The sequence below is a fragment of the Coregonus lavaretus genome, assembly GCF_964263955.1.
Source record: "Coregonus lavaretus genome assembly, chromosome: 1".
Lineage (NCBI taxonomy): Eukaryota > Metazoa > Chordata > Actinopteri > Salmoniformes > Salmonidae > Coregonus > Coregonus lavaretus.
In genome coordinates, this window is record NC_139988.1 from 46,075,322 (window position 1) to 46,098,305 (window position 22,984).

The 22,984-nt window shown below is 46.2% G+C and overlaps 1 protein-coding gene across 1 annotated transcript in view; it reads right to left on the bottom strand.

Moving 5' to 3' along the window:
• LOC311102429 (uncharacterized protein) overlaps positions 1-19,681 on the bottom strand; it is a gene marked incomplete at both ends in the record, with an annotated part of 32,170 nt that extends 12,489 nt beyond the window's left edge. Inside the window, 2 exons of the mRNA XM_084143782.1 lie at positions 17,882-18,926; positions 19,451-19,681. Of these exons, the coding sequence (XP_083999908.1) occupies positions 17,882-18,926; positions 19,451-19,681 (1,276 nt within the window). The remainder of the gene's footprint in view (positions 1-17,881; positions 18,927-19,450) is intronic.
• Positions 19,682-22,984: the final 3,303 nt, after the last annotated feature.

Here is a 22,984-nt window from a genome sequence, read left to right on the forward strand (position 1 = left end):
ACGCTACATTATTCTAATCTGGCAAAAGCCCCTCCTGCCCCTCCACTGGTACTCCCCATGGGCAGCAGCAGTGAAGGGGTAACACTTAAACTCAAAACACATCGCATGCCATTGTTAGGTAACACTATTTTACAGTCGAAGCACAACAACTCTTTCCACTCCCATTGTTTTATGTGGATGTACTGTACTTTTCTCCACAGATGGCAACTGGGGTGGCAGGGGGAAACAGAAAATGGCACAGGGGACTGTTTTACCTCTCTTACACACCTGGGAATTGATAGAGACTCAGTTCTGAATAGAGACTTCAGAATTTCAAAGCAAAAAATGAAGGGCTGTCCTGGCAATGCTTTGTGGGGTGATTAAGCTCATGCTTTTTCACTCTCCCTAGTCCCAATTCCATATTGCATATGAATGCAACTCTGGTAATAATTACAATTGGCCTTTATAAATTAGCCATTATAGGCCTGTCACACTGATGACTCCCTACCGTGATATCAGACATATTCATCCTTATTGGACAACTGCTAACAGCGTTGTATGCATTGGACCACCTTTATTAACATCCCAAGGTATTTTGAGACACTGGTCAGGGTGTTAACAAGCGGAGGAGGAAACACAGAACATGGCCCTACTGCTCAGTGTACCAGACTGATTATTCAGAGAACTGGGCTTCCTCTTACCAACAGCTGGGCACATAAGAGGTTTTCTCAGAAAATTACTTCAGTTTCTGAGAGTGAGGGAGATGGAAGGAAGGGAAAGAAGGAAAGAGAGAGTGAAAGAGAGAGGGAGCGAGAGAGAGATAGAGAAAGAGGCAGAGAAACAGCTTGACGCTAAAGCAGCCGATGTTTACCCTTTTACACCACCACCTCCCTCCCTCCACTACTCATTGAAACCCAGAGAACAATTCAACAGCCCTCTAAATTCAGTTAGGTTCATACTGCAATTTAACTTCCTAAACAGATCAGAACAGACCAGAGCGGTGCTGTGATGTCACATCAGGCCCACAGGTACAGGAGCAGGCTACTGGAGGGGAAACCTATGGCGCATGAAGCAGCCTGAACATACAGCAGGGCCTGTTGGGTGTCACATCTCCAATGCTAATGCCTCTTACCCTGGGCACACAACATGGAGAAAGATGCCCTATTTACACAGCAACCGACACCACGCCTCACTGACTGACTGGCTGACAGACTGAGATCCCTCCACTAAGGCCCACAGAATATTAAGTAAGTGCTCTCAAAAGACATCGACTACACATCTATAGTGTGATTGTGGACTACAGGAAAAGAAGGACCGAGCACGCCCCCATTCTCATCGACAGGGCTGTAGTGGAGCAGGTTGAGAGCTTCAAGTTCCTTGGTGTCCACATCACCAACAAACTATCATGGTTCAAACACACCAAGACAGTCGTGAAGAGGGCACGACAAAGCCTAGTCCCCCTCAGGAGACTGAGAAGATTTGGCATGGGTCCTCAGATCCTCAAAAAGTTATACAGCTGCTCCATCGAGAGCATCCTGACTGGTTGCATCACTGCCTGGTATGGCAACTACTCGGCCTCCAACCGCAAGGCACAACAGAGGGTAGTGCGTATGGCCCAGTACATCACTGGGGCCAAGCTTCCTGCCATCCAGGACCTCTATACCAGGCGGTGTCAGAGGAAGGCCCTAAAAATGGTCAAAGACTCCAGCCACCCTAGTCATAGACTGTTCTCTCTGCTACCGGACGGCAAGCGGTACCGGCGTGTCAAGTCTAGGTCCGGCGTGCCAAGTCACATATGTATGTACAGTGGGGAAATTTTTTATTTAGTCAGCCACCAATTGTGCAAGTTCTCCCACTTAAAAAGATGAGAGAGGCCTGTAATTTTCATCATAGGTACACGTCAACTATGACAGACAAAATGAGGGAAAAAAATCCAGAAAATCACATTGTAGGATTTTTAATGAATTGATTAGCAAATTATGGTGGAAAATAAGTATTTGGTCAATAACAAAAGTTTCTCAATACTTTGTTATATACCCTTTGTTGGCAATGACACAGGTCAAACGTTTTCTGTAAGTCTTCACAAGGTTTTCACACACTGTTGCTGGTATTTTGGTCCATTCCTCCATGCAGATCTCCTCTAGAGCAGTGATGTTTTGGGGCTGTCGCTGGGCAACATGGACTTTCAACTCCCTCCAAAGATTTTCTATGGGGTTGAGATCTGGAGACTGGCTAGGCCACTCCAGGACCTTGAAATGCTTCTTACAAAGCCACTCCTTCGTTGCCCGGGCGGTGTGTTTGGGATCATTGTCATGCTGAAAGACCCAGCCATGTTTCATCTTCAATGCCCTTGCTGACGGAAGGAGGTTTTCACTCAAAATCTCACGATACATGGCCCCATTCATTCTTTCCTTTACACGGATCAGTCGTCCTGGTCCCTTTGCAGAAAAACAGCCCCAAAGCATGATGTTTCCACCCCCATGCTTCACAGTAGGTATGGTGTTCTTTGGATGCAACTCAGCATTCTTTGTCCTCCAAACACGACGAGTTGAGTTTTTACCAAAAAGTTATATTTTGGTTTCATCTGACCATATGACATTCTACCAATCCTCTTCTGGATCATGCAAATGCACTCTAGCAAACTTCAGACGGGCCTGGACATGTACTGGCTTAAGCAGGGGGACACGTCTGGCGGCATAGTGTGTTACTGATGGTAGGCTTTGTTACTTTTGTCCCAGCTCTCTGCAGGTCATTCACTAGGTCCCCCCGTGTGGTTCTGGGATTTTTGCTCACCGTTCTTGTGATCATTTTGACCCCACGGGGTGAGATCTTGCGTGGAGCCCCAGATCGAGGGAGATTATCAGTGGTCTTGTATGTCTTCCATTTCCTAATAATTGCTCCTACAGTTGATTTCTTCAAACCAAGCTGCTTACCTATTGCAGATTCAGTCTTCCCAGCCTGGTGCAGGTCTACAATTTTCTTTCTGGTGTCCTTTGACAGCTCTTTGGTCTTGGCCATAGTGGAGTTTGGAGTGTGACTGTTTGAGGTTGTGGACAGGTGTCTTTTATACTGATAACAAGTTCAAACAGGTGCCATTAATACAGGTAACGAGTGGAGGACAGAGGAGCCTCTTAAAGAAGTTGTTACAGGTCTGTGAGAGCCAGAAATCTTGCTTGTTTGTAGGTGACCAAATACTTATTTTCCACCATAATTTGCAAATAAATTCATTAAAAATCCTACAATGTGATTTTCTGGAGAAAATACATCTCAATTTGTCTGTCATAGTTGACGTGTACCTATGATGAAAATTACAGGCCTCTCTCATCTTTTTAAGTGGGAGAACTTGCACAATTGGTGGCTGACTAAATACTTTTTTTCCCCCACTGTATGTGTATGTATGTGTGTATATATATGTATATATATATATGCGAGCGGGAAAAAAAAAACATATGGGGGATTGGAAGTGATGCAGACAATTACATTGATGGAAGTTACAATATATCTGCAATATTAAAGCTGATCTACCCCCTAAAAAATAAAATAAAATAAATAAATAAAAAAAGTCTAGGTCCAAAAGGCTTCTTAACAGATTCTACCCCCAAGCCATAAGACTCCTGAACAGCTAATCAAATGACTACCCGGAATATTTGCATTGTTCCCCCTCCCCCCCCAAATCGAAGGGGACAATGAAGATACACTTATTAGGATGTTGTGTTTGGAAGTAGGGCTGGGAATTGCCAGGGACCTCACGACACAATATTATCATGATACTTAGGTGCCGATAAGATATGTATTGCGATTCCCACGATTTTCATGATTCTATAAGTATTGCTATTCGATACTGTGATTTTATTGCGATTTGATTTTCCAAACATATTGCCCAATATATAGTATGTCTGCTGCAGAGAGACGAGAGAGCATGAGAAAACTTGTTTTGATCAGTCAGGGAAATAAAAGTATTGAAAACATGTTTGCTCACTATTTAAAAAGAACAAGCTATAGGATGAAAAATACCAAAGTGTTGGCGCAGTTACAGCTGACTAGCGTTAGGTATCGGTGCCTTCATTTAGTACAGTAGCAAAAAATTAATTAATAAATTAAAAGGTATTTTTTGTTGTGTTTTTTGCAAATCGATACTTGGAGTGAAGAGGCGACTCCTGGATGCTGACCTTCTAGGCAGAGTTGCAAAAAAAAAGCCATATCTCAGACTGGGCAATAAAAATAAAATATTAAGATGGGCAGTCTGAGATATGGCTTTTTCTTTGCAACTCTGCCTATAAGGTCAGCATCCCGGAATCGCCTCTTCACTGTTGACGTTGAGACTGGTGTTTTGCAGGAACTATTTAATGAAGCTGCCAGTTGAGGACCTGTGAGGCGCCTGTTTCTCAAACTAGACACTCTAATGTATTTGTCCTCTTGCTCAGTTGTGCACCGGGGCCTCCCACTCCTCTTTCTATTCTGGTTAGAGCCAGTTTGCGCTGTACTGTGAAGGGAGTAGTACACAGCGTTGTACGAGATCTTCAGTTTCTTGGCAATATCTCGCATAGAATAGCCTTCATTTCTCAGAACAAGAATAGACTGAAGAGTTTCAGAAGAAGGTTCTTTGTTTCTGGCCATTTTGAGCCTGTAATCAAACCCACAATTGCTGATGCTCAAGAAGTCTCAAGAAGGCCAGTTTTATTGCGTCTTTAATCAGCACAACAGTTTTCAGCTGTGCTAACATAATTGCAAAAGGGTTTTCTAATGATCAATTAGCCTTTTAAAATGATAAACTTGGATTAGCAAACACAACGTGCCATTGGAACACAGGCCAGATGGTTGCTGATAATGGGCCTACGTACGCCTATGTAGATATTCCATTAAAAATCAGCCGTTTCCAGCTACAATAGCCATTTACAACATTAACAATGTCTACACTGTATTCTGATCAACTTGATGTTATTTTAATGGACAAAAAATTTGCTTTTCTTTCGAAAACGAGGACATTTCTAAGTGAGCCCGAAATGTTGAACGGTAGTGGATATATACACTACCAGTCAAAAATGTGGACACACCTACTCATTCAAGGGTTTTTCTTTATTTTTACTATTTTCTACATTGTAGAATAATAGTGAAGACATCAAAACTATGAAATAGCACATATGGAATCATGTAGTGACCAAGAAAGTGTTAAACAAATATATTGTAAATGTGAGATTCTTCAAAGTAGCCACCCTTTGCCTTGATGACAGCTTTGCACATTCTTGGCATTCTCTCAACCAGCTTAATGAGGTACTCACCTGGAATGTGTTTCAATTAACAGGTGTGCCTTGTTAAAAGTTAATTTATGGAATTTCTTTCCTTCTTAATGCATTTGAGCCAATCAGTTGTGTTGTGATAAGGTATACAGAAGATAGCCATATTTGGTAAAAGACCTAGTCCATATTATGGCAAGAACAGCTCAAATAAGCAAAGAGAAATGACAGTCCATCATTACTTTAAGACATGAAGGTCAGTCAATACGGAAAATGTCAAGAACTACGAGTTTCTTCAACTGCTGTTGCAAAATCCATCAAGCGCTATGATGAAACTGGCTCTCATGAGGACCACCACAGGAAAGGAAGACCCAGAGTTAACTCTGCTGCAGAGGATAAGTTCATTAGAGTTACCAGCCTCAGAATTTGCAGCCCAAATAAATGCTTCACAGTTCAAGTAACAAACACATCTCAACATCAACTGTTCAGAGGAGACTGCATTAATCAGGCCTTCATGGTCAAATTGCTGCAAAGAAACCACTACTAAAGGACACCAATAATAAGAAGAGACTTGCTTGGGCCAAGAAACACGAGCAATGGACATTAGACCAGTGGAAATCTGTCCTTTGGTCTGGATTCCAAATTTGTCTTTGTGAGACGCATGATCTCCGCATGTGTGGTTCCCACTGTGAAGCATGGAGGAGGTGGTGTGATGGTGTGGGGATGATTTATTTAGAATTCAAGGCACACTTAACCAGCATAGCTACCACAGGATTCTGCAGCGATACGCCGTCCCATCTGGTTTGCGCTTAGTGGGACAATAATTTATTTTTCAACAGGACAATGACCCAACACACCTCCAGGCTGTGTAAGGGCTATTTGACCAAGAAGGAGAGTGATGGAGTGCTGCATCAGATGACCTGGCCTCCACAATCACCCGAATTCAACCCAATTGAGATGGTTTGGGATTAGTTGGACTGCAGAGTGAAGGAAAAGCAGCCAACAAGTGCTCAGCATATGTAGGAACTCCTTCAAGACTTTTGGAAAAGCATTCCAGGTGAAGCTGGTTGAGCGAAAGCCAAGAGTGTGCAAAGCTGTCATCAAGGCAAAGGGTCACTACTTTGAAGAATATAAAATAAATGTAATTTGTTTAACACTTTTTTGGTTACTACATGATTCCATATGTGTAATTTCATAGTTTTTATGTTTTCATTATTAATCTACAATGTAGAAAATAGTAAAAAAAAAAAAAAAACTTGAATGAGTAGGTGTGTCCAAACTTTTGACTGGTACTATATATATATATATGTGTGTGTTTAAATTTTTTTACATTAAATATATACTTTATATATTATCTATACATATATATTATATACAGTGCATTCGGAAAGTGTTCAGACCCCTTGACTTTTTCCACATTTACCTTACAGCCTTATTCTAAAATGGATTAAATAAATAAAAATCCTCATCAATCTACACACAATACACAAAAATGACAAAGCGAAAACAGGTTTTTAGAAATGTTAGCAAATGTATTACAAATAAAAAACATAAATACCTTATTTACATAAGTATTCAGACCCTTTGCTATGAGACTCGAAATTGAGCTCAGGTGCATCCGGTTTCCATTGATCAACCTTGAGATGTTTCTACAACTTGATTGGAGTCCACCTGTGGTAAATTCAATTGATTAGATATGATTTGGAAAGGCACACACCTGTCTATATAAGGTCCCATAGTTGACAGTGCATGTCAGAGCAAAAACCAAGCCATGAGTTTGAAGGAATTGTCCGTAGAGCTCCGAGACAAGACTGTATCGAGGCACAGATCTGGGGAAGGGTACCAAAAAATGTCTGCAGCATTGAAGATCCCCAAGAACACAGCGGCCTCCATCATTCTTAAATGGAAGTAGTTTGGAACCACCAAGACTCTTCCTAGAGCTGGCCACCCGGCCAAACTGAGCAATCGGGGGAGAAGGGCATTGGTCAGGGAGGTAATCAAGAACCCAATGGTCACTTTGACAGCGCTCCAGAGTTCCTCTGTGGAGATGGGAGAACCTTCCAGAAGGACAACCATCTCTGCAGCACTCCACCAATATTTACATTTTACATTTTAGTCATTTAGCAGACGCGCTTATCGAGAGTGACTTACAGTTAGTGCATACATTTCTTCTTCTTCTTTTCATACTGGCTACCCGTGGGAATCGAACCCACAACCCTGGCGTTGCAAGCGCCATGCTCTACCAACTGAGCTACACGGGGCCCATATCAATCAGTCCTTTATGGTAGAGTGGCCAGATGGAAGCCACTCCTCAGTAAAAGGCACATGACAGCCCACTTGGAGTTTGCCAAAAGACACCTAAAGACTCTCAGACCATGAGAAACAAGATTCTTTGGTCTGATGAAACCAAGATTGAACTATTTGGCCTGAACGCCAAGCGTCACGTCTGGAGGAAACCTGGCAGCATCATGCTGTGGGGATGTTTTTCAGCGGCAGGGATTGGGAGACTAGTCAGGATCGAGGGAAAAATGAACGGAGCAAAGTACAGAGAGATCGATGAAAACCTGTTCCAGAGCGCTCAAGACTTCAGACTGGGGTGAAGGTTCACCTTCCAACAGGACAACTACCCAAAGCACACAGCCAACACAACGCAGGAGTGGCTTCGGGACAAGTCTCTGAATGTCCTTGAGCCCGCTCTTTAACCCGATCTAACATCTTTGGAGAGACCTGAAAATAGCTGTGCAGCGAGAGGATCTGCAGAGAAGATTGGGAGAAACTCAATACAGGTGTGCCAAGCTTGTAGCGTCATACCCAAGAATACTCCAGGCTGTAATCGCTGCGAAAGGTGCTTCAACAAAGTACTGAGTGAAGTGTCTGAATACTTATGTAAATGTGACATTTCAGTTTTGTTATTTCTTTCTAAATGTGCAAAAATGTCTAAAAACCTGTTTTTACTTTGTCATTATGGGGTATTGTGTGGAGATTGATGAGGTAAAAAAAATAATTCAATCCATTTTAGAATAAGGCTGTAATGTAACAAAATGTGGAAAAAGTGAAGGGACCTGAATACTTTCCGAATGCACTGTATGTAGCATTTTTTTTTTTTTACGGCAACCGTCAATCACAGGAGGACTCAGGAGCCTGTTCTCTGCCTGCTGCCGCTCTGCTAATCATCAGATGGGGGGCAGAGAGGAGGTAGGAGGCCCACGTGGGTAACTGGGGGCCCTGCCTTGATAAAAAAATACAAAATAAATGGCATAATATATATCTATTTTTATTAAGTGCATAATAAATAAATGAAAATCAAACATATAAATGTTCTGCTTTACTGTGCTGTATTGTAGTCTAGGCCCTATTTAATTTGTTTATTTAGAGAATAAACACTCCTATAACCCCGTGCATAGGCTGTGCATTCATAAGGCTAGGGGAAGCTAAGCTTTCCCTAAAGTAAATTTAATTAAATTGCCAAAATTATATAGCCTAATTACCCTACTCCTGTCTATACAGAAATACATAAAACCATTAAAAATAGGCTACTAAAGCATGATTTGTCCACATTGGATCATTCACTTCTTTAAAAAAAATATGTTTTGGATTGTTTTAACTCGCATTGCCTACAGTTGGAAGGAAAGGCAGCGTGCACAATATGGTAAGATTATTGTTGACTTGCGACTGTCAGTGAAAAGTAAAGCCCCAGCCAGGCATATCTGTCACGCCCTGACTTATGGTACTCTAGTATGTTGAGTCAGGGTGTGGAGTTCTATGTTGTATTGTCTATGTTCTCGTTCTAGGTGTTGTATTTCTATGTTTGGCCGGGTGTGATTCCCAATCAGAGACAGCTGTCGCTCGTTGTCTCTGATTGGGGATCATACTTAGGCAGCCTGTTTGTATCATTAGTTGTGGGATCTTGTTCCGTGTGTAGGCTTGTTTTGTGTTTAGCCTGAGGACTTCACGTTACGTTGGTTTGTTGTTTTGTTCGTGTGTTTATCGTTGAAATAAACATGTATGCATTTCACGCTGCGCCTTGGTCTGACCCGTCCTTAAACGAACGTGACAAAAGATCCCACCAAACACGGACCAAGCAGCGTGCCCAGGAGCAGCAGACACCCTGGACACAGGTAGTGGAGCAGAGATCATGGACTTGGGGGGAGATAAGAGAGGATCTGGCCAAGCAGATGGAGGCCCTGAAAGGGATGGACTTGAAGAAGGAGAGAGTAGCCGATAGCGGACCCTGGGCGAAGGAGGAAGCCCAGGCAGGTGAGGAGAAACGTCGACCCAAGAGGACGCGGTCACGACGAAAGCCCGAGAAGCAGCCCCAATAAAGTTTTTTGGGGGGGCTCACGGTGTGGTTGGCGGAGCCTGGGTTCAGAGCAGAGCCAACTCCCCGTACTCACGACAGGAAGCGTGTAACCATGCACTCTCCGTGTTATGGGGAGCTACGCACTGTGTCGCCAGTGCGCCGGCACAGTCCTGTACGTCCTGTGCTAGCAACACGCACGTGTCGTGCGAAAGTCGGCAGCCAGCCAGGAAGGGTTGTGCCGGCTCAACGCTCCTGGTCTCCAGTGCACCTCACCAGTCCTGTACGGCCCGTACCTGCTCCTCGCACCAGGCCAGCGGTGTGTGTCCCCAGTCCGGCCCAGCCCGTTCCTGCTCCTCGCACCAGACCAGTGGTGCGTGTTCCCAGTCCGGCCCGGCCCGTGCCTGCTCCTCGCACCAAGCCAGTGTTGTGTGTTCCCAGTCCGGTACGGCCCGTGTCTGCTCCCCGCACCAAGCCAGTGGTGCATGTCGCCAGCCCGGTACGCCCCGTACCTGCTCCCCGCACCAAGCCAGTGGTGTGTGTCCCCAGTCCGGCCCGGCCCGTTCCTGCTCCTCGCACCAGACTAGTGGTGCGTGTTCCCAGTCCGGCACGGTCCGTTCCTGTTCCTCGCACCAAGCCAGTGGTGCGTGTTCCCAGTCCGGTACGGCCCGTGCCTGCTCCCCGCACCAAGCCAGTGGTGCGTGTCGCCAGCCCGGGATGCCCCGTACCTGCTCCTCGCACCAAGCCAGTGGTGCGTGTTCCCAGTCCAGTACGGCCCGTGCCTGCTCCCCGCACCAAGCCAGTTGTGCGTGTTCCCAGTCCGGCCCGGCCCGTTCCTGCTCCTCGCACCAAGCCTGTGGTGCGTGTTCCCAGTCCGGTACGGCCCGTGCCTGCTCCACGCACCAAGGCAGTGGTGCGTGTCGCCAGTCCAGCCCGGCCCGTTCCTGCTCCTCGCCCCAGACCTGTGGTGCGTGTCTCCAATCCGTCCCTGACCGTGCCTGCTCCACGCACCAAGCCAGTGGTGCGTTTTCCAGTCAGGCCCGGCCCGTTTCTGCTCCTCGCACCAGACCAGTGGTGCGTGTTCCCAGTCCGGCCCGGCCAGTTCCTGCTCCTCGCACCAGACCAGTGGTGCGTGTTCTTAGTCCGATCCGGCCCGTGCCTGCTCCTCGCACCAGACCAGTGGTGCATGTTTCCAGTCCGGCACGGCCCGTGCCCGTTCCACCAGTGCCTGGTCCAGCACCGGTCAGCTGCTCCACTCCGGAGCCAGAGCAGTCCGCTCCACCGGTGCCCAGTCCAGCTCCGGTCAGCAGCTGTCACTCCGGAGCCAGAGCAGTCCGCTCCACCGGTGCCCAGTCCAGCTCCGGTCAATGGTTCCACTCCGGAGCCAAAGCAGTCGGCTACACCGGTGCATAGTCCAGCTCCGGTCAGCAGCTCCACTCCGGAGCCAGAGCAGTCCGCTCCACCGGTGCCCAGTCCAGCTCCGGTCAGCAGCTCCACTCCGGAGCCAGAGCAGTCCGCTCCACCGGTGCCTAGTCCAGCTCCGGTCAGCAGCTCCACTCCGGAGCCAGAGCAGTCCAGTCCACCGGTGCCTAGTCCAGCTCCGGTCAATGGTTCCACTCCGGAGCCAAAGCAGTCGGCTACACCGGTGCATAGTCCAGCCCCGGTCAGCGGATCCACTCCGGAGCCAGAGTAGTCCGCTCCACCGGGGTCCAGTTCAGCTCCGGTCAGCGGCTCCAGTCCAGACCCAGACGTCAGCCCCTCTCCAGGTTCGGGGTCTCCCACACCAGGGTCCAGACAGGGCTTGGTGCATCGTGGGAGGAAGGTGAGGGGAAGCAGCGCGCCGAGGTCCAGACCAGACCAGGGGCGCAACGGGGAGGCTGAGAGAATGAGGTCGTCACGCCCGGAGCCGGATCCGCCTCCGAGGCGGAATGCCCACCCGGACCCTCCCCTTTTAAGTCAGGTTTGTGCGGCCGGAGTCCGCACCTTTGGGGGGGGGGGGGGGGTACCGTCACGCCCTGACCTATATAACTCTAGTTAGTTTGGTCAGGGTGTGCATGTTTAGTTCGATGTTATGGTAGATCTATGTTTAGATCTAGGTCTATGTTTGGCCGGGTGTGATTCCCAATCAGAGGCAGCTGTCGCTCGTTGTCTCTGATTGGGGATCATACTTAGGCAGCCAGTTTTCCTGCCTGTGTTGTGGGATCTTGTTTGTATTCGGTGAGTTTGGGCTTGTGTGTATAGCCTTCCGACGTCACGTTTCGTTGACTTTTGTTGTTTTTGTATGTTTATACGGTTTAATAAACATGGATACATTTCACGCTGCGCGTTGGTCTGACCCGTCCTTCAACGCCCGTGACACAGTGATTGAGTTATATTATTAGCCTAAATTATGACTATCCAATCTACTCATCACATTACGAATAATGGGCTCTTACATACTGTAAGTTTGCAAATGCGATGAGGAATGGAATACTTTATTAAGGTGAATTTTTATAGTGAAAATTAGCTTCCCCAAACTTATATTTTATAGTAAGAATAGGCATATAATGGAATGAAACAGAATGAAAGAGAACATATATTTTCCCCAACTAACCTTGATGACTGTTGCGGGGTGCGCAAAGTGATATTCTGGGCTTATAAAACAAGTGTTACAAGAGCAGTGTGTGGGTTTCTCTTTTCTTGGCCATATATCAAAGAGGTTTAGCCTATGAATGCATTTATAACGGGTAATAGACCAAACAATACAATTATTTGTAAGGTGCTTATTCAAGGTAGTCCAGGTCACAGCCCATGTCCTCATGGTTGAACACCCTAGCACTGGATTGGCTGCCCCCAGGGAGAATGTGTGTGTGTGTGTGTGTGTGTGTGTGTGTGTGTGTGTGTGTGTGTGTGTGTGTGTGTGTGTGTGTGTGTGTGTGTGTGTGTGTGTGTGTGTGTGTACCTACGTGTGTGAATATGTGCATGTGTGTTGCGGTAGAGGGCAGATTCAAGGGGACCTTGTCAGGAGGTATGCGCTGTGCAGTTACACACACACACACACACACACACACACACACACACACTCGCGCGCAAACACAGACAAACACATCCCTGACTCAGGTAGCACTTTTCTAACTATGATAAAGGTTGAAGCTCCCCAGAGGCAGTCCCAGTGAGGTGTGTGTGGAGCTGGTTATATCACCACCCTCTCTGTAGGAAATATAGTGATTGTCTGACCTACACAGGCCCAGCTGATGTCCATAAAGCAACTACAATGCATACAAAAACTGGTTGAAAGAAACTCTTACCATTCGGAAATGTTTACTGATTACCACAAGGCTGGCCTTCTCAATTATTGAACACAGCACAGCCATTCTGTTAATGGCCATCATTTGTTAAGGTGCTGGATCTTGTCGACAAAGCTCTGTTTTATAATGAAGATTTACCCATGCCAGAGACTACAGCACATACTGCTATGCTGAATGTACATGTACAGTTGGCAGGACAGAGGGAGACCAGAGAGAGCACAGACACACAGACATGGCTAGAGCTCATGGAAACCATACAGCATGTTACCTTCAGGCTTTTGAAAAATGTGATAAAGCATTCATTAATTGCTTGTTGTGATTAACCAGGTTATTTAACACTATGGCAACAGTCATGCCAATACAATTGAATTCAATTTGATAGAGCACAACACAAGGCACACACACTGCACACATACATAGGGAACAGGATTGTCACAGACACATACAATGGCAGAACACCAGCCAGGCTAACTGGTGCCTCTATGTGCCTATAACCCGGAGACCAACAGACCAGACCACACATAGTATGCATTAGCCCAATCGCTTCTGTAACATTAAGAAAGGGATGGAGACAGAAAGAGGGGTTTTGAAGACGGGAAGAAAAAATAAGGTGCTGGGAGGAAGAGAGCGAGGTAGGGTGATTTGAGACTGAGAGACTATGGGGTGAGAGGAGAAAGAGAGGGTGAAAGAAGGAAAGGGATAAAAACAGAGGCAGGAGGATATAGAGAGAAGGGGGAGGGAGAGCAGTGTTAAGCGGCGGCAGCTCCTGAAGACTGTTCTCCCTTCGTTCGCTCATGGTGTCAGAGGGTGAGTGAGCACCAGACAGAGACATTCATTTCCCAGTAAACTCAGCTTCCACAGCAGGGAGGGAGGGAGCAGAGAGAATGAGAGGCTGAGAGAAAGAATGAGGTAAAGGAAATTACAGAAAAAGAGAAAGAGAGGAGGATGAGAGTGAGAGTGAGGCTGAGATAGAGAGAGAGATAAATATGAACACACTCCAAGCCCTTCATACTTTACTGTACACCCTGTTCTGACAGTGATGTGCCTTCTAAAGCCCTATATTAAACTCTAGCGTACACAGTAGCACAGGCCCACTTCTCAATTACTCTCTAATCCCTGTTCAATATGCCTCTAAATGATCAATCCTCTCATAAAAAATGGATCTGAATGTTAGACTTAGTTAAATGACATTGCCATGAGCGGCACCGGAGATATTGAGATAAGCGAGATGCAACACTTTGCTTTCACATAATAATAATATGCCACTTAGCAGACGCTTTTATCCAAAGCGACTTACAGTCATGCGTGCATACATTTTTGTGTATGGGTGGTCCCGGGGATCGAACCCACTACCCTGGCGTTACAAGCGCTGTGCTCTACCAGCTGAGCTACAGAGGACCACATTGACCCACTATGCGGTTTACTTTCTCCATCTACGTAATATCGCTGAGTCTACCTTTAAATGGATTATACTTCTTAGATATTTGAATAAGGTAGCAACTACATCACCCAAAAAGGGGAATCACCCCCGTTAATCTATACTGAACCAAAATATAAACGCAACATGTAAAGTGTTGGTCCCATGTTAATAATTGGAAGCTGAAAATGTCCCAGTTCTTCCATGGCCTGAATACTCACCAGACATGACACCCATTGAGCATGTTTGGGATGCTCTGGATCGACGTGTAGGACAACGTGTTCCAGTTTCAGTCAATATCCAGCAACTTCGCACAGCCATTGAAGAAGAGTGGGACAACATTCCACAGGCCACAATCCACAGCCTGATCAACTCTATGCGAAGGAGATGTGTCGTGCTGCATGAGGCAAATGGTGGTCACAGATACTGACTGGTTTTCTGATCCACCAACAGATGCATATCTGAATGCCCAGTCATGTGAAATCCATAGATCAGTGGTGTAAAGTACTTAAGTAAAAATACTTTAAAGTACTACTTAAGTCATTTTTTGAGGTATCTGTACTAAGAAAATAATGTACTTTTTACTCCATACATTTTCCCTGACACCCAAAAGTACTCGTTACATTTTGAATGCTTAGCAGGAAAGGAAAAGGGTCCAATTCATACGCTTATCAAGAGAACATTTACATGTACATTTACATAATTTAGCAGACACTCTTATCCAAAGCGACTTACAAATTGGTCATTCAACTTATGATAGCCAGTGGGACAACCACTTTTTTAAATTATTTTTTTTATGAGGGGGTGGGGGAGGGTGGGGGGGAGAGGATTACTTTTATACTATTCCAGGTATTCCTTAAAGAGGTAGGGTTTCAAGTGTCTCAAGGTGGTCAGTGACGCCGCTGTCCTGGCGTCGTGGGGGAGCTTGTTCCACCATTGGTCATCCCTACTGCCTCTGATCTGGCGGACTCACTAAACACATTCTTTACTTGTAAATGATGTCTGAGTGTTGGTGTGTGCCCCTGGCTATCCGCAAATTAAAAAAAAAAAATACAAGAAAATGGTGCCATCTGGTTTGCTTAATAATATAATAAATGTTTAATGATCTATACTTTTACTTTTGATACTTAAGTATATTTTAGCAATTCAATTTACTTTTGATACTTAAGTATATTAAACACCAAATACTTTTAGACTTTTACTCAAGTAGTATTTTACTGGGTGACTTTCAATTTTACTTAGTGTAGTTCTGTGGTGATAAACGCAGCGTCAGGCTAACTTCTCACCTCCAGGACTCAAACCCCATGGCCTTACACACAGGATCCACTCAGCACTCTACACTAATCTTTACCATCTCAAGGCTTCTCTCTCTCTCTCTCTCTCTCTCTCTCTCTCTCTCTCTCTCTCTCTCTCTCTCTCTCTCTCTCTCTCTCTCTCTATCTCTCTGTCTCTGTCTCACAAACATATAAACATATGCACATACATTCTTAAAAGTAAAGACACACTGACATAATTTAACCCAAAAACATGCATACTTACTGTCCCTCAGTCAATGCAGTCACTGAAATTGATATATTTTTAGGTATAAATGAGGCCTTTACTATGAAAAGACAAAGACTTGTCAAGGTTATTATGAAAATCTGTTTGATTTAATGTTATTTAAATGTCAAATAAAAGCCTCTTATTTAACTAAGTGGACATCCCTACTCACTCTCTCTCTCTGTGTGTGTTTATCCAGGACACACAGTGCCGCAAAATAACTCCCTGAACTCTTAGACACACACACGTGCCCCTGGAACTGTGCGGAAAAATAACTAAAAGATGCTAATAATCAATTTTATAATAATGAAACAAGGAGACAGGACCCTGTTGTGCTTAGTGGCACAACTGCAGGCTGTGTGTGTGTGTGTGTTACCTGAATCACGGCCCTGAACGCACACGGCTGTGTTACCTGTGTTGACTTCAGACACCCTGGGGAGTGTTACATCATATGCCTTCCCCCAATCACACACAAACGAACACACACACGCAAGCACAAACACCACCACAACTCCACAGAGAGAGAATCCCACAGAGCGGTGACATCACTGCTGCTTTGCTAACACCGTAACTACTGCTGAACCACGGTGATACTACTAGGGTTGAGCAGTACCCAGATTTTCATACCGTCATACCATTTCTGTACCATACCAGGGTATACGGTATTACCGGAAGTGCACACAATGGGCGTTACTAAATGTATTATGATATATTATTGTTACGCACAAAACGACACTATATAGTATGTAGACACCCCTTCAAATTAGTGGATTCGGCTACTTCAGCCACACCCGTTGCTAATAGGTGTATAAAATCAAGCACACAGCCATGCAATCTCCATAGACAAACATTTGCAGTAGAATGGCCTTACTGAAGAGCTCAGTGACTTTCAACGTGGCACCGTCATAGGATGTAACCTTTCCAACAAGTCACTTCAACAAATTCCTGCCCTGCTTGAGCTGCCCCGGTCAACTGTAAGTGCTGTTATTGTGAATTGAAAAGTCTATGAGCAACAACTGCTCAGCCGCAAAGTGGTAGGCCACACAAACTCACAGAACGGGACCGCAGAGTGCTGAAGCATGTAGAGCGTAATAATCATCTGTCCTCGGTTGAAACACACATTACCGAACTCCAAACTGCCTCTGGAAGCAACGTCAGCACAATAGCTGTTCGCCGGGAGCTTCATGAAATGGGTTTCCATGGCCGAGCAGCCGCACACAAGCCTAAGATCACCAAGCGTCGGCTGGAGTGGTGTAAAGCTCACCGCCATTGGACTCTGGAGCAGTGGAAACGCGTTCTCTGGAGTGATGAATCACGCTTCACCATCTGGCAGTCTGACAGACGAATCTGGGTTTGGCGGATGCCAGGAGAACGCTACCTGCCCAAATGCATAGTGCCAACTGTAAAGTTTGGTGGAGGAGGAATAATGTTATGGGGCTGTTTTTCATGGTTCGGGCTAGGCCCCTTAGTTCCAGTTCAGGGAAATCTTAACGCTACAGCATACAATGACATTCTAGACGATTCTCTGCTTCCAACTTTGTGCAACAGTTTGGGGAAGGCCCTTTCCTATTTCAGCATGACAATGTCCCCGTGCACAAAGCGAGGTCCATACAGAAATGGTTTGTCGAGATCGTTGTGGAAGAACTTGACTGGCCTGCACATAGCCCTGACCTCAACCCCATCGAACACCTTTGGGATGAATTGGAACACTGACTGCGAGCCAGGCCTAATCGCCCAACATCAATGCCCGACCTAATGCTCTGGTGGTTGAATGGAAGCAAGCTTGATCTTGACATCTAGCCACTTAGCTAGCAAGTTAAAGTATATACCTTTTGTATTCAGTGCATGTGACAAATACAATTGTATTTGATTTATACGGTTGACCTAGCCATATACAGTGGTCACCAACCCTAGTCCTGGAGGGCTACAGGGTGTGCTAACCCAGATTGCCTGCACACCAAAAGACTGTAAGCCCACTCAGCTAAAGCCTAGGCGTGAGTGTTATGTCTCAGATGGGGTTAATGTCTCAGACATCACACAAGCATAGTTCCTTGAACCACCTCAGCTACATATTGTCCCTGTTAAATAATTAAATAAAGCATTAGTACAATTCTGGATAAAAACTCACCATTCATGCCATTGTAGATGCTGCCGTGGTGAGGGGACAACTCGTCTCCAGTGGTCCTCCTCTGTCCCCACTCCCTGCCTGCTGGGGGGCTGCTGCCGTACCTCCCCTTTCCGTGCTCTGAACTGGGGCTGTGGTTGTGGTGTCGTAACACTTCATGGCTCCCCACAATCACCCGACCCTTCCTCAGGTGCTCTGGCATCCCTGTTAGTGCCTGTTTGGGCTCAGTGGTCCCACATCCAGCCCCAACCCCGACCGCATTAACCCTGTGTCTCCGTGAGAGGTCAGGACTTGACTGGCCCGAACCTTGGTTTGGCCCTAACCCTTGCCCGGACCCCAAAAGCTGTTTCTGGGCCAGCATGTCAGCACTGCTGGGTTTGGAGTGGGCCTCAGCCGCCAGTTGTGTAGGGAATATGCCGTGTTTCTCTGGGCTGCAGGGCCCCCGGAGGCCCCTGGGATCAGGGCTGGTGAGGGACCCCCCGCGGGGCCTGCAGGCCTGGGGGAAGGTGTGGTAATCTGGGGTGGAGCTGTGGCGGCGGCCTGTAGACTCGAGGCCCGGGCCCTCTGGTTTGTCATGGTGGGAGCCAGGGTTGGAGCCCAGGCCGGAGCCCTGGTGAAGGGGCTTGCGGTGGTGGTGGTCGGGGCTGTCCGTGCTTCCCGCACTCGAGGTGCTGCTCCCATCCCCCACGTCACGGAGCAAGCCCAGTGTAGCCCCCCCAGTTTGAGACAGACTACTCTGGCTGTCAATCGAGCTTCTGCACCCTGCACTCTGCCCTGCTCCTCCCCCTCCTCCCCCTTTCTCCTCATCCAGTAGGATACACAGCTCTTTGAGCTCCAGATTCTCTCTGATCACTTCTCCCTGGCGCTGCTCCAGCTCCTTGAGTTTCTGCAGGTAGAGGGCCACCTCTTTCCTCATGAGGCCGGCACTGTAGCGGCCCAGACGCTGCCACTCCCGGGACACACGCTTGCCCTTCTGACGGTCGTCATCCAGGAAACAGCACAGGTCCCGCAGCTCCTGGTTATCCTCCTGCAGCTTCTGGTTCACATCCTGGATACACACACATACACACACACACAAATAGGAGAAAGCACATAGGAGGTGATATATAATTTATCATATGGGACTTCTGATAACAAATGTTGAGCACGCAATTGTGTATGGAGGGGGAGCGTGTGTGTGTTGATGGTGATGTATTTTATTGATGATTCATTTACTGTGATTTTGAAACAAATCATAGGCCTTCCAAAATTTACTTTTGTGGTTGTGTTTAAATATCCTCAGCAGTTCCAGATGTAATAGGAAAAGCATAAAAGCAACAAGTGGATCATTGGGTTGGATTATGATGTAGGCTACTTGAAGACTACATTGCTACCTTCAAACCACCTACCTTCATTATTTTCAAGGAGTTTGCAGAGGTAGGACTATAGGCTACAGCTTTTTTAACGCATGATTAGACCATGGCTTTTTTGCATTAGGAAACATGCCTAGAAAGGCTACACAACATAAGACTGTCAGACATCCATAGAGCAGTGCGCAAAGTTGCGCGCCCGACATTACCACACCTGCCTCACCTTCAAACCCCGGATCTCGGTCAGGTGCTGCTGGAGTCGCCGGTTCACCTCCCGAATCAAATTCCCGTGGTCAAGCATAACGCCCATCTTCTCGGCTTCTGCCCTCCGTAGCCGCCGCACCAACTCCTCTTTGCTCCACTTGAGCAGCTCCTGGTCGCTTATCTTGGAGAGCTCCTCCGCTGGACTCTCTGCGCTCTTGACCATCAGCTGGGGCTGCGTCGCATTCTCCATCATTGAACTAGGCTACTCCAATGGGAGGATAAAAGTATCTATCCTACGACGGTCAGTAACCTACGAATTCAGTGCACAAGCCAACCAATCCTAACTTCACACATGGACCCAAATATACACTCTTTATCTAACGTCCATATAGTTATACCAAATTCATGTTTGTTCTATTTCTCAGAAGCCCATTTTGAATCTCTGCGAAAAGAGCGGTGCTCTCCTATATTCCCGCCTTTCTCAAAGTAGTCCGCACGCGGTCTCTTCTGCAGAGCCCCTCGCCGGCTAGACCGCGGCTTCTGGGCATGGTCATTGGGCATGCCTGCTGCCTCGCGCATACAGCTGTTGCCTAGGGCACTCCCGGGTTTCGGCCAAAAGGGAGAATAAGGAGTGGCTGCTGCATAGCAGCTCGCGCTGGGGAGTCGAGAAGCAAGGGTGCGTGACTGCAGATCTGAGAAAAATGTGGCTGACTGGAAAACTCGTGCCACTCTCTCTCACTCCCTCTCCAGAGTGGCGAGGACGCGTTGTCCTCTTCCGCCATCTGCTGTATGATTCCCTTCAATTTTAGCAGGATAATTCTGTTTTTGTGACGACAGATGGCAGGACTTCGTCAAGGGGTGTCATGCACCCCCAAAATCGGAGGGAGCACAAATTCCGTGAGGATGGCTGAGGGGTGGAAAAATGTGCCTTTTTAATAAATATGCTTAATTCTATGTAAACGAAAATAGATGTTTATTTTTCTGCATATCCTAAACACCTCTTGAAATGACTACTAACCTTGAAAAAATTAAAACGTTAATTCTTCTGCATTTTTAAGCACTGCTTGAGATGTCTACCAAACTTGCCAGCAGGCATACCAGCTAAGATAGTTAGCTTTTTTGTAGTTGTTTATCTCTAACACTACTAGTCACCTAGCAATTTTATGAAGTTGGCTTTAGTTAGCCCAGATAGGTTCCCAATCTCCCAACCTCATAACTACACTGTATATACAAAAGTATGTGGACACATTTAACATTTAACATTTAAGCCATTTATTAGACGCTCTTATCCAGAGCGACTTACAAATTGGTGCATTCAACTTTTCAAATTAGTGGATTCAGCTATTTCAGTCACACCAGCTGCTGACAGGTGTATAGAATCGAGCACACAGCCATGCAATCTCCATAGACAAACATTGGCAGTAGAATGACCTTACTGAAGAGCTCAGTGACTTTCAACGTGGCACCGTAATAGGATGCCACCTTTCCAACAAGTCACTTCAACACATTTCTGCCCTGCTAGAGCTGCCCCGGTCAACTGTAAGTGCTGTTATTGTGAAGTGGAAACATCTAGGAGCAACAACGGCAAAGTGGTAGGCCACACAAGCTCACAGAACGAGACCGGCGAGCGCTGAAGCGTGTAGCGCGTAAAAATCGTCTGTTCTCGGTTGCAACACTCACTACCGAGTTTGAAACTTCCTCTGGAAGCAAAGTCAGCACAATAACTGTTTGTCGGGAGCATCATGAAATGGGTTTCCATGGCCGAGCAGCCATACACAAGCCTAAGATCACCATACGCAATGCCAAGCGTCGGCTGGAGTTGTGTAAAGCTCGCTGCCATTGGACTCTGGAGCAGTGGAAACGCGTTCTCTGGAGTGATGAATCACGCTTCACCATCTGGCAGTCCGACAGATGAATCTGGGTTTGGCAGATGCCAGGAGAACGCTACCTGCCCGAATGCATAGTGCCAACTGTAAAGTTAGGTGGAGGAGGAATAATGGTCTGGGACTGTTTTTCATGGCCCCTTAGTTCCAGTGAAGGGATATCTTAACGCTACAGCATACAATTCTGTGCTTCCAACTTTGTGGCAACAGTTTGGGGAAGGCCCTTTCCTATTTCAGCATGACAATGACCCCTTGCACAAAACGAGGTCCATACAGAAATGGTTTGTCGAGATCGGTGTGGAAGAACTTGACTGGCCTGCACATAGCCCTGACCTCAACCCCATCGAACACCTTTGAGATGAATTGGAACGCTGACTGCGAGCCAGGCTTAATCTTCCAACTTCGGTGCCCGACCTCACTAATGCTCTTGTGGCTGAATGGAAGCAAGTCCCCGCAGCAATGTTCCAACATCTAGTGGAAAGCCTTTCCAGAAGAGTGAAGGCTGTTATAGCAGCAAAGGGGGACCAACTCCATATCCAGGTTGGTAGCAATTACTAAATGTACTGAATAAGACTCACATTCCTTTTAATATTTTACCCAGATTTTAACAGAGATGCAGGAAACATATTTAGTTCTTTAAAAAAATATCCACCAGTAAGGAGGATACAGACAGCTCAAGAGGTATACTTAGACATGTAGAAAAAGTACGATATTTTTGACATAGATTTAAGCATAATGATTGTGGCTCTAGATTGCAGGAAAAAGGTTTCAGCTGTTTGAAAAATGCAATCCAGACCACCCCCCCCCCCCCCCCCCCCCCCCCCCCCCCCCCCCATCCTCACGTACTTTGTGCCTCTCAGATTATAAATACATGACATTACCACTTGATTTCCCCTGGCCAGAGGGGATCAGACCGCATAGGCTTTTCTAGGCTACCTACAGCTGTGGTTGTTATCAGTAGGCTACAGTTCAGACTGAAGCACAGATTAATTATGCACAAATTGACAAATCATGAGGCAAATCAGTCTAAACATTTCCAACACTTTTGTGTCAATATTTTTTATTAAACTAAATCGCCTAAAAGTGCTGGGGCAAATGCCAGCTCGCCATACTTTTGCCGGCAGCCCTGCTGTGCTGATCTCTGTAACATGTATACTGTAGATGGAAATCGCCACACAATGCTACAAAAGAAGAAACATATCCTATATACAGCTGTGGAAAAAATGAAGAGACCACTGTACATTTTTCTTAAATCAGCATCTCTACATGTATGACAGCCATTCCATTTCAGTGTCTGTTGAATTCCAACACAGGCACACCTCATTCTACTGAATTAGGTACTGATTAGGTGATCACATGAACCAAATTATATTTAATGAGGAAAAGTATAAAAACCACGGCTGTGGGCATCACTATCCTCTTGCAATAGGACCAGCTGGATGGCAAAAACAGTGCTAATAGTACCTCAAAAGTAATATTAATTAAAAAATAACTATTGACCATGCCAAAAGAGTTGAAAAGGAAAGTTTTGAGTGAGGAAAAGGAGGGTTCAATTCTGGCTTTACTGGCAGAGGGATACAGTGAGCGTCAGGTTGCTTCCATCCTTAAAATGTCAAAGACGGCGGTTCATAAGAACAAGGTCAAGCAGCAGACATTGGGGACAACAAAGC